Here is a 12,277-nt window from a genome sequence, read left to right as displayed (position 1 = left end):
ATAAGTATTTAAATTATTACTACTCATGATAATTTCAGCTTACATAATATATTATTTTACATTAAAATTTTTACATTGAATTATTTTCAGGTTTATATCGCCTGTAATATCTGGCTTTAACAATTTAGTTTCAGAGTTTTATATGCTTTTTAGTTCAGTGAATTTCTTACAGACAAGATATTCTTGGATTATTAAGATATGCTTGTATTATTTTTGGATTCTTGTCTTTTCTGATTGATGCAATTACTCCATATTGTAAAGACTGGCTCCCAAAAAGACATGCTGTTTTCCTAATCCCCAGAACCTGTGTACCTTGCATGGCAAAAGATTGAATATTACTTTGTGTGGACAAAGATGTGATTAAACTAAAGCTCTTGAAAGGAGGAGCTTATATTGAATTACCCGGGTGGGCCCCAAATGCAACCATATGTACCCTTAAAAGAGAAAGCCTCAGGAACTCCAGAGACGGATACATAGACAAGAAGACATATATAAAAGAACCAGTGAAAGCCTGGAGGTACCAATTGGAGTGAGGTGGCCATGAGTCAAGGAATGCCCTAATCCACAGGAATCTAGGAGAAGAAAGAAAGGAATTCTCTCCTACACCCTTTGGAGGGAGCACCACCCTCCCTATTGACACCTTGATTTCAGACTTTGAGCTTCCAGAATTGTGAGGGAATACATTTCTGTTGTTTTGCTAAGGTTGTGGCAATTTGTTATGGCAGTCCTAAGAAACTAATACACCTCATGGACTTATATTGTAATTACTCATCTGCTAGTATTAAGTTTTGCTTTCTTGTTGGATATTTTCTGCTTAAAACTTTTTTTTTTATTTTTTTTTATTTTTATTGTACTTTAAGTTCTAGGGTACATGTGCATAACGTGCAGGTTTGGTACATATGTACACTTGTGCCATGTTGGTGTGCTGCACCCATCAACTCGTCAGCACCCATCAATTCATCATTTATATCAGGTATAACTCCCAATACAATCCCTCCCCTCTCCCCCCTCCCCATGATAGGCCCCAGTGTGTGATGTTCCCCTTCCCGAGTCCAAGTGATCTCATTGTTCACTTCCCACCTATGAGTGAGAACATGCGGTGTTTGGTTTTCTGTTCTTGTGATAGTTTGCTAAGAATGATGGTTTCCAGCTGTGTCCATGTCCCTACAAAGGATGCAATCTCATCCTTTTTGATGGCTGCATAGTATTCCATGGTGTATATGTGCCACATTTTCTTAATCCAGTCTGTCACAGATGGACATTTGGGTTGATTCCAAGTCTTTGCTATTGTGAATAGTGCCGCAATAAACATACGTGTGCATGTGTCTTTATAGCAGCATGATTTATAATCCTTTGGGTATATACCCAGTAGTGGGATGGCTGGGTCATATGGTACCTCTAGTTCTAGATCCTTGAGGAATTGCCATACTGTTTTCCATAATGGTTGAACTAGTTTACAATCCCACCAACAGTGTAAAAGTGTTCCTATTTCTCCACATCCTCTCCAACACCTGTTGTTTCCTGACTTTTTAATGATTGCCATTCTAACTGGTGTGAGATGGTATCTCATTGTGGTTTTGATTTGCATTTATCTGATGGCAAGTGATGATGAGCATTTTTTCGTGTGTCTGTTGGCTGTATGAATGTCTTCTTTTGAGAAATGTCTGTTAATATCCTTTACCTACTTTTTGATGGGGTTGTTTGTTTTTTTCTTGTATATTTGTTTTTTGTTTTTTTTTTTTTTTGAGACGGAGTCGTGAAGAAACTCATTGGTAGCTTGATGGGGATGGCATTGAATCTATAAATAACCTTGGGCAGTATGGCCATTTTCACGATATTGATTCTTCCTATCCATGAGCATGGTGTGTTCTTCCATTTGTTTGTGTTCTCTTTGATTTCACTGAGCAGTGGTTTGTAGTTCTCCTTGAAGAGGTCCTTTACATCCCTTGTAAGTTGGATTCCTAGGTATTTTATTTTCTTTGAAGCAATTGTGAATGGAAGTTCATTCATGATTTGGCTCTGTTTGTCTGTTACTGGTGTATAAGAATGCTTGTGATTTTTGCACATTAATTTTGTATCCTGAGACTTTGCTGAAGTTGCTTATCAGCTTAAGGAGATTTTGGACTGAGACAATGGGGTTTTCTAAATATACAATCTTGTCATCTGCAAACAGGGACAATTTGACTTCTTCTTTTCCTAACTGAATACCCTTGATTTCTTTCTCTTGCCTGATTGCCCTAGCCAGAACTTCCAACACTATGTTGAATAGGAGTGGTGAGAGAGGGCATCCCTGTCTTGTGCCAGTTTTCAAAGGGAATTTTTCCAGTTTTTGCCCATTCAGTATGATATTAGCTGTGGGTTTGTCATAAATAGCTCTTATTATTTTGAGGTATGTTCCATCAATACCGAATTTATTGAGCATTTTTAGCATGAAGGGCTGTTGAATTTTGTCAAAAGCCTTTTCTGCATCTATTGAGATAATCATGTGGTTCTTGTATATTCTGTTGATTTGGGGTGGAGAGTTCTATAGATGTCTATTAGGTCCACTTGGTGCAGAAATGAGTTCAATTCCTGGATATCCTTGTTAACTTTCTGTCTCGTTGATCTGTCTAATGTTGACAGTGGAGTGTTGAAGTCTCCCATTATTATTGTATGGGAGTCTAAGTCTCTTTGTAAGTCTCTAAGGACTTGCTTTATGAATCTGGGTGCTCCTGTATTGGGTGCATATATATTTAGGAGAGTTAGCTCTTCCTGTTGAATTGATCCCTTTACCATTATGTAATGGCCTTCTTTGTCTCTTTTGATCTTTGATGGTTTAAAGTCTGTTTTATCAGAGATTAGGATTGCAACCCCTGCTTTTTTTTGTTCTCCATTTGCTTGGTAGATCTTCCTCCATCCCTTTATTTTGAGCCTATGTATGTCTCTGCATGTGAGATGGGTCTCCTGAATACAGCAGATTGATGGGTCTTGACTCTTTATCCAGTTTGCCAGTCTGTGTCTTTTCATTGGAGCATTTAGTCCATTTACATTTAAGGTTAATATTGTTATGTGTGAACTTGATCCTGCCATTATGATATTAACTGGTTATTTTGCTCATTAGTTGATGCAGTTTCTTCCTAGCCTCGATGGTCTTTACATTTTGGCGTGTTTTTGCAATGGCTGGTACCGGTTGTTCCTTTCCATGTTTAGGGCCTCCTTCAGTGTCTCTTGTAAGGCAGGCCTGGTAGTGACAAAATCTCTAAGCATTTGCTTATCTGTAAAGGATTTTATTTCTTTTTCACTTATGAAACTTAGTTTGGCTGGATATGAAATTCTGGGTTGAAAATTCTTTTCTTTAAGAATGTTGAATATTGGCCCCCACTCTCTTCTGGCTGGGAGAGTTTCTGCCGAGAGATCTGCTGTTAGTCTGATGGGCTTCCCTTTGTGTGTAACCCGACCTTTCTCTCTGGCTGCCCTTAAGATTTTTTCCTTCATTTCAACTTTGGTGAATCTGGCAATTATGTGTCTTGGAGTTGCTCTTCTCGAGGAGTATCTTTGTGGTGTTCTCTGTATTTCCTGAATTTGAATGTTGGCCTGCCCTACTAGGTTGGGGAAGTTCTCCTGGATGATATCCTGAAGAGTGTTTTCCAACTTGGTTCCATTTTCCCCCTCACTTTCAGGCACCCCAATCAGATGTAGATTTGGTCTTTTTACATAATCCCATACTTCTTGCAGGCTTTGTTCATTTCTTTTTCTTCTTTTTTCTTTTGGTTTCTCTTCTCACTTCATTTCATTCATTTGATCCTCAATCGCGGATACTCTTTCTTCCAGTTGATCGAGACGGTTACTGAAGCTTGTGCATTTGTCACGTATTTCTCGTGTCATGGTTTTCATCTCTGTCATTTCGTTTATGATCTTCTCTGCATTAATTAGTCTAGCTGTCAATTCTTCCACTCTTTTTTCAAGATTTTTAGTTTCTTTGTGCTGGGTATGTAATTCCTCCTTTAGCTCTGAGAAGTTTGATGGACTGAAGCCTTCTTCTCTCATCTCGTCAAAGTCATTCTCTGACCAGCTTTGATCCGTTGCTGGTGATGGGCTGCGCTCCTTTGCAGGGGGAGATGCACTCTTATTTTTTGAATTTCCAGCTTTTCTGCCCTGCTTTTTCCCCATCTTTGTGGTTTTATCTGCCTCTGGTCTTTGATGATGGTGACGTACTGATGGGGTTTTGGTATAGGTGTCCTTCCTGTTTGATAGTTTTTCTTCTAACAGTCAGGACCCTCAGCTGTAGTTCTGTTGGAGATTGCTTGAGGTCCACTCCCGACCCTGTTTGCCTGGGTATCAGCAGCAGAGGTTGCAGAAGATAGAATATTGCTGAACAGCGAGTGTACCTGTCTGATTCTTACTTTGGAAGCTTCCTCTCAGGGGTGTACTCCACCCTGTGAGGTGTGGGGTGTCAGACTGCCCTAGTAGGGGATGTCTTCCAGTTAGGCTACTCAGGGGTCAGGGACCCACTTGAGCAGGCAGTCTGTCCGTTCTCAGATCTCAACCTCGATGTTGGGAGATCCATTACTCTCTTCAAAGCTGTCAGACAGAGTCGTTTGCGTCTGCAAAGGTTCCTGCTGCTTTTGTTGTTGTTGTTGTTAACTGTGCCCTGTCCCCAGAGGTGGAGTCTACAGAGACAGGCAGGTTTCCTTGAGCTGCTGTGAGCTCCACCAGTGAGCTTCCCAGTGGCTTTGTTTACCTACTTAAGCCTCAGCAATGGCGGGCGCCCCTCCCCCAGCCTCGCTGCTGCCTTGCAGTTAGATGGCAGACTTCTGTGTTAGCAATGAGGGAGGCTCCGTGGGCGTGGGACCCTCCCGGCCAGGTGTGGGATATATTCTCCTGGTGTGCCCATTTGCTTAAAGCGCAGTATTGGGGTGGGAGTCACCTGATTTTCCAGGTGTTGTGTGTCTCAGTTCCCCTGGCTAGGAAAAGGGATTCCCTTCCCCCTTGCGTTTCCCAGGTGAGGGATGCCTCGCCCTGCTTCAGCTCTTGCTGGTCGGGCTGCAGCAGCTGACCAGCACTGATTGTCCGGCACTCCCTAGTGAGATGACCCCAGTACCTCAGTTGAAAATGCAGAAATCACCGGTCTTCTGTGTCGCTCACGCTGGGAGTTGGAGACTGGAGCTGTTCCTATTCGGCCATCTTAAAATTTTTTTTAAAAAATTATCTCTTACTGTTCAATTGAACTTTATATACTGGGTTAAAATTTAAAATTCACTAAACTTCTCTGTGCTTCAGTTTTCCCAAATCCTAAATAGTAAAATGAATGCATGGCTTGTTTTCTGCCTAGCTTACTTGTGAGGATTAAATGGATCACTGGGCCCCAAGTCATTTGGTTTTTACTCCTACATGGCTCTGCTCACTAACTAAATTTTAAAACTTAGGCTAATATCGTGGTTAACATAGGCTTGCATATTAGATATAGAGATGCTGAATAATAATAATAATAAGTACTTTCTATTTCTGAGATTAAACTTTATGCACATTCTGTTCAGTAACGTAAGTAACCAGGGTAAATATGGAATGCACATATAAATACAAAACTTAAAAATTGGTATGAAAGCATAAAGTGCAGCACAGTAATTTTAGTAAACCAATATTAAATGAATGTTAAACAGTATCCATTACAATTATTTATCATATCATATTTTATTGAATAAAACATTTATCATAAACACAGAAGTATCCATAAACCTCAAAAACCAACACTGAATGAAAACATTAATAATTAGTAACATTGCATTCTAAATACTGCCACCAATTTTAGAAATGCCTTAAAATTATTTTCACTCTTTTAGAATTTTTTTCAAAATAAACAAAATTATTATATGACATTTAAATGAAGAATGAGGAAAAATTAAAGAGTCTATGATTTAATTATTGGGAAGTGATAAAAATTAGTTTATTCTTACTATTTTCTTCCAGTTATATAGAAAAATATAATTAAGTAAACAAAAATAAACAGTACATTTTATGGTGTTTTAAAATGTGGTTTTTAGAATTTGAAAATATGTAGCCATGTGTAGAGTACAAGTTTTAATTCTAAATAGATAAAAGCTTCATGAAAATATAAGAGTTAAATTAATTGCAAACTGCTAGATTTAAATTAAAAATGCTTAATATGTTATAAGAAGACAGGAACAGATGCCCACATTTATGCTAGTCAGTGCAATTCATATGCTTAGACCTTAAAATGGCACACACTTAAACAACTTGGTAAGTATTCGTTGATTTTTTAAAATGTACATAGGAGTTTCAAATTCATCTATAAACACAGGTAAAACTAACTAGAGAGAATATTACTACAGATGTGTTTACAATAAAACTATTAATATTAAGAGAACGCTTTACGTTGTTGGAAATTTCAGTCTAAGGAACATGTAGTTTGAAAGCTATCTGTGTATTATGAAACATTCACATTTTTGACATTTGCTAACATTTATTCATCACTTAAAATAGGCCATGATTGTCCTAACTGATTTTTTCTTATTAATATAATACTTACCTATAGGGTATGTGTTATCATCACCCTTATTTACAACAGAGTAAACCATGGCAGAAAGCAGTTAAACAGCACAACCAAACTCACATAACTTGTAATGGCTGTAGCCCAGATTCAAACCTTGGTATCTAGATTTGAGTTTGGTTCTAGAACTCACAATGTTCACCATTTTGTGAGCCTACTCCTGAAAGGTTATAACAAGTACAATCAGTTATCCAGTAAAATTGATATAGAAACAGTGTTTCTCCTCTAAACACTCAGCATTTTTATCATATCCCTCTGTTCCCAAAACCCTAAGTAGCTCTGAGATTGCTGCTTTTTCTAACAACTCCCTGGATGATAAATAATAAGAGAATACATCACCTATCTGCTACATTTATATTTTAACAGTTGTATTAGAGATGTACCCGTAGACCCAAAGAGACAGATCTCAAGTTGTTAAATGTAAGATAATGTGCAAGGCAATAGTAGTGATGGAGGCAGAGGGTTGGCAGGGGCAAAACTGTAAGCAGGAGGCCCTATTTAGTTCATCTTATGCTGCACCATAGTGATATTTAATGTTTTCATCTATTTGTGTTATTTGGCTAGCCTTAAAAATATAATATTCTTGCTTAGTTTAATGGCCATTTAAATGTATAATTTAATTAATCATCTGATATTTTTGGAAAAAATAAATTGCATTCAACTGATGTTTAAAATGACAATGCCCCTGAAGTGGAATCCTACTGAGATGTTACTTGAAATGACCAAATGCCATTTTGTAATTGTCTATAAAATAATGTTTCTTAAGATTCTTGTCCAAATTCAGCATTTGAATGTGCCACCCTCTCCTTTGAAATATGCTGTGCTCTAACAGATGGAGACACAGCAGCAACCACAGAAAGGCTTTTCAAATGAGGCGCATGTACCCTGAAAGCCAAAACAGCTCCAGTGTGGACAACCGGAGGCTTGTGACCTTTGCTATAGGAGAAAAGTGTCTATTGACTCTTGGACTCATTATTTCACATACTGAGCTATTCATAGTTGGATTAAACTTTCTTAGAATGGAAATTCCAGTTTCCAGCACAAAGCAACTTTATTTTAAATAGCAAAGGTGTGCTATTTCTTCTTTTTCTTTGATATCCATTATCCTTCTGTGTAATAAGCTTCAAAGCCACAGTGTGCATTGAGGAAAAGGAATGGAAGACATAAGTAATCAAATCATATTTTTCTGTAACTTCCAGGTCAAACAGAAGTGAGGGAAATAAGCAACTCTGTAAAAATAATTTCACTTCACTCATTCTAAAATCTAAGATTGCTATAAAAATACTACAACTTTCTTTTCATATATATGTGTATATATGTATATTTATCTTGAATCTCTTTTTGAATATATATTTTATTCTTTCCCTTTTGTTTTCAAATTGCTTACTTATATTTAGCTTCCCACATAAATATTATAAATTTATTTGTAAGATCTAAGATTTCCTTCTCCTCTGGATTCCATTTTATGAAACATTTGAGGGGAAATGTTTAATCGCAGCTTACACCAGAGTATAAGAGAACATGTAAGTCACATTTTAAAATTGAAGACAAAGAGACACATTTTTTGATTGTAGAGACTCCCCTCATTTCCTTCTATATGGAGATTTTGTTTAAGTGGCAAAAGTCATATATAAAAAAACATCCTAATGTGTGATGTTATTTCTAAAATAGCAGCAGCTTAAACAGAGATATCCAGTTGTCTGTTTCTAGATCATCACTGAAATATCAAAAGCAATTTCCACAGCAAGCAAGAACATTCCCATTTGCCATAGAAATAGAAGAAAAGTGTCAACTCATATCCTTAAATTTGTAGAGTAGAAATGGAAATGATAGCAGGTTAAAAGAGCACGCTGAGAGAGGGCTCACATCTTCCTTCCCAAGTGTCACTGAGGAATCATGGGAAATGAGCAAAGAAAAGAGTAAATTTTTGTATAACTCTACTATTATCACTTATCTTAGTAGAATTCTACACATTCCTGATTTGGAAGGTAAAACCCAGGGAAATGATGGGATGGAAACAGATCTCTCAGAATCCTAGTATGCAAGAAGAGCTATTTTGGAGACTAGGCTTTGCATGGTGACTACATTGTATGTGAAGCTGGCAGAGGTTGTTCGGATGTAGTGGAACCTTGTTGTCTTAGAGCATAAAATCAGGAAGAAGCCTGAGCGTAGTCATAATTGAAGAGGTAAGCACAAAAGATGGTAGAATATCTGTCTCTTGGCTCTTTCACTTCATCTAGCAGAAAAAAAAAAGATATATTTTTCCCCCAGTTTGGAAAGCTCACAGTCCTAAGTGATTCTACTCAATGATTAATTCACAACAGTTGAATCATGTAGCTTAAAGTCTGTGTCTATATTTCTGAGAACAAATAGGTAGGAAGAGTGAGGAACAGCAGAAAATGCACTCACCATATTTAGGAGTTATAATCACATATCTAAAGTGCGTTCTTTGTTTAAATATTAGTAAGTACAGATAAGCTAAGGGAAGTGGGACCAGTAAACTCACGAGAGTATATTGTCAAGAAAACTTAAAAAAGAAGTGTTTCAAGAGTAAACTCTTTTTAAAATAAGCGTCAACGCATTGAAATGCTGGGAAGAATATGAGAACTAAACTTTTTTATCTTTTGGACTTAAGAGATTTAGACCCACAGTGAATTTATTCAGGGTGATTTTAGTGAAATGGTGGTGGCAAAAACTAAGAAGGCTAAAGAGCTGGTGGGGGTATGTAGTGTCCTGAATAATATCTCTCACCAAAGATGTCCAAGCCCTAATCTCAGGAATTGGTGAATGTGGTTTTTTACACAATGCAAATACTTAGAAGATGTGATTGAGTTGGTGATCGTGAGACAGTAGGATTATCCTAGATGATCCTGGTGTGTTGGCCCAATGTAATCATATGGATTTTATAAAAGTAAGGTTTATAGGGGTCAGAGTCAGAGAAGGAGATGTAATGAAGCAAGCAAAGAGATGTAATAAAGATACTTTGTTCCTGATTTTGAAGATCCTGAAGGGAACAGAAGACAAGGAATGTGGGCACCCTCTAGAAGTTGAAGAAGACAGAGAAACAGACTCTCCCCTGGAATGTTCAGAAAGTGTACAATCCTGCCAAGACCTCAGTCATAGCCCAGTGAAACCCATTTTGAAATTCTAGCTCTTTTCCATGGCGCCTCAGAGGCGTTCAGCTGCTTCAAGATGAGGCTGAACATCTCCTTCCCAGCTACTGGCTGCCAGAAACTCATTGAAGTGGATGATGAACGCAAACTTCGTACTTTTTATGAGAAGCGTATGGCCACAGAAGTTGCTGCTGATGCTCTGGGTGAAGAATGGAAGGGTTATGTGGTCCAAATCAGTTGTGGGAACAACAAACAAGGTTTCCCCATGAAGCTGGGTGTCCTGACCCATGGCCGTGTCCGCCTGCTACTGAGTAAGGGGCATTCCTGTTACAGACAAAGGAGAATGGGAGAAAGAAAGAGAAAATCAGTTCCTGGTTGCATTGTGGATGCCAATCTGAGCGTTCTCAACTTGGTTATTGTAAAAAAAGGAGAGGATATTCCTGGACTGACTGATACTACAGTGCCTCGCCGCCTGGGCCCCAAAAGAGCTAGCAGAATCCGCAAACTTTTCAATCTCTCTAAAGAAGATGACATCCGCCAGTATGTTGGAAGAAAGCCCTTAAACAAAGAAGGTAAGAAACCTAGGACCAAAGCACCCAAGATTCAGCCTCTTGTTACTCCACGTGTCCTGCAGCACAAATGGTGGCGTATTGCTCTGAAGAAGCAGCGTACTAAGAAAAATAAAGAAGAGGCTGCAGAATATGCTACACTTTTGGCCAAAAGAATGAAGGAGGCTAAGGAGAAAGGCCAGGAACAAATTGCGAAGAGACGCAGACTTTCCTCTCTGCGAGCTTCTACTTCTAAGTCTGAATCTAGTCAGAAATACGATTTTTTGAGTAACAAATAAATAAGATCAGACTCGGAAAAAAAAAAAAAAAAGAAAGAAAGAAATTCTGACCACCAGAACTGTAAATAATAAACTTGTGTAGTTTTAAGCCATTAATTATATTGTGGTAATTTGTTACAACAGCAATAGAAAACTAAGCCGAGGTGGAAAAAGAAAGAGTATAAATTATTGCACTGAAAAATATGACCTTGAAGCAAGAGGGTGATATCTGTTTAATGAATAGGTTTTATATTGTAATAGGTTAGGCTTGATTGTGAATAATCATGCATTGGTTTGAGAGGGTCTTGTTGATAATACAGACACAAAACATGTAACCAATTGTATACAATTATTGAGAAGGCATAAAGGGATACTATTTATAGGGAGGATTGGCTTTTAATAAGTGAGATGCCTTCTTTCGTCTTGCACTGTGGAAGTAGAGCTGCTTCCAATGCTTAAACCCTCTTCAGGTGCACACATAACCAGGTGAAGTGAAGAATGCAACATCTAAAACAGAGTCGATCAAATCCTCCTTTATTTTCTAATAAACATTGAACATTCATTCATCTACATATGATGAATGTAAGCAATCAAGCATCATGTTCAAGTTTAAGAAAAGAAGGAGAAAAAAAATAATGCTTTCTGCTCACAGGTATTTATGTTTCTAATGGAATTTTTTTTAAATGCCCCATCATTCTTCCTTGACATTTCATTGGTTTGAGTGATGTCATGCAACTTAATGTAGAGAAGTGGCTGGCAGAAAAGAATGAGTTATGGACAACTGCCCCAGAAAAACAGAAGAGGCATAGCTTCCCTGAGAGTAGAGATTCGTACCAGACAGAAGTGTGAGGTTAAATTATCAGCGAAAAAAGGACATATCTGTTGGCAGTAATATGTATGTGTATGTATGTAAATAAATGCATTTATACATATAATTATATATGAAAAAACATATGTATTACGAATCAATTTAAAATATTAAGATGGAAGTTACTTCCATGAATGCACTGTAGTAAAAAATAAAATTCACCTATGTTTTACAATAACAACCAGCAATAAACATAAGCAATATGCCCAAATATATATGGTCATAAATAGAAAACTAAAACTACCAAACCCTTCTTCTTGTCTCTTATAGCGTTAGACTCTCAATTAGTGGTAAATCCACCATATGCTTATTTCCTTCATTTGAGCTTAACTCCTATTGTGTCAAATTTATACAAATAAATTTAATTTTAAATTTACAGACCATATGTTGAGTTAAAGTTGGAATCTCCCAGGAGTCCTACAATAAGATAAATATTCAAATTGGTAAAGTAAATTTTCACAACATAACCCCTACTTCTCCTTATTGCATATCCAACCATTTTTGTCCAAGCTGCAGTACGTAAAATACACATTGTATTATCCTAGCCCTGCCAATCACATTACTCTAATTAATATAGGAAAATCTAATGTGAATTGAACCTCAGCTAAAACTGTCACTCTACAAAGAGTTTCTCAAAGTATTTTATGAAGATTCTGTGGTATAGAACTTCACAATATAAAATAAAATACTAAAATAAAGTCACTTCCTGGAGAAGTAGGCTTTCAGCCTCATTTGATGTATCATCTTTCTTTGAAAAAGGAGAGGAAAAGAAGTAATTATCTTGAATGAGTGAGCAGATTTCTATTTCAGGAGTGATATTGGTGACCTTAGCTTGCCTACGTTTTGCGCAAAAATGAGCTAAGTGCTTCCTTGTGGGAAGGAGCTAGGAAAATAATAAGAAAAGGGTAAGTGAGGGTTGGGGC

The 12,277-nt window shown here is 37.4% G+C and overlaps 1 protein-coding gene across 1 annotated transcript; it reads left to right on the top strand.

Annotated features, from left to right (window-relative positions):
• Positions 1 to 2,594: 2,594 nt before the first annotated feature.
• On the top strand, positions 2,595 to 10,539 carry LOC117063728 (40S ribosomal protein S6-like). The gene is made up of 2 exons (XM_033177608.1): positions 2,595 to 2,599; positions 9,699 to 10,539. The coding sequence occupies exon 2, from the start codon at positions 9,740 to 9,742 to the stop codon at positions 10,505 to 10,507; it is 768 nt and encodes a 255-aa protein (XP_033033499.1). The 5' UTR covers positions 2,595 to 2,599; positions 9,699 to 9,739; the 3' UTR covers positions 10,508 to 10,539.
• The last annotated feature ends 1,738 nt before the right edge of the window (positions 10,540 to 12,277 follow it).

This window comes from Trachypithecus francoisi, unplaced genomic scaffold (genome assembly GCF_009764315.1).
Source record: "Trachypithecus francoisi isolate TF-2019V2 unplaced genomic scaffold, Tfra_2.0 Lachesis_group18, whole genome shotgun sequence".
NCBI lineage: Eukaryota > Metazoa > Chordata > Mammalia > Primates > Cercopithecidae > Trachypithecus > Trachypithecus francoisi.
Note: the sequence above shows the minus strand (reverse complement) of the source record. Positions and strands in the feature narration are given on the sequence as shown.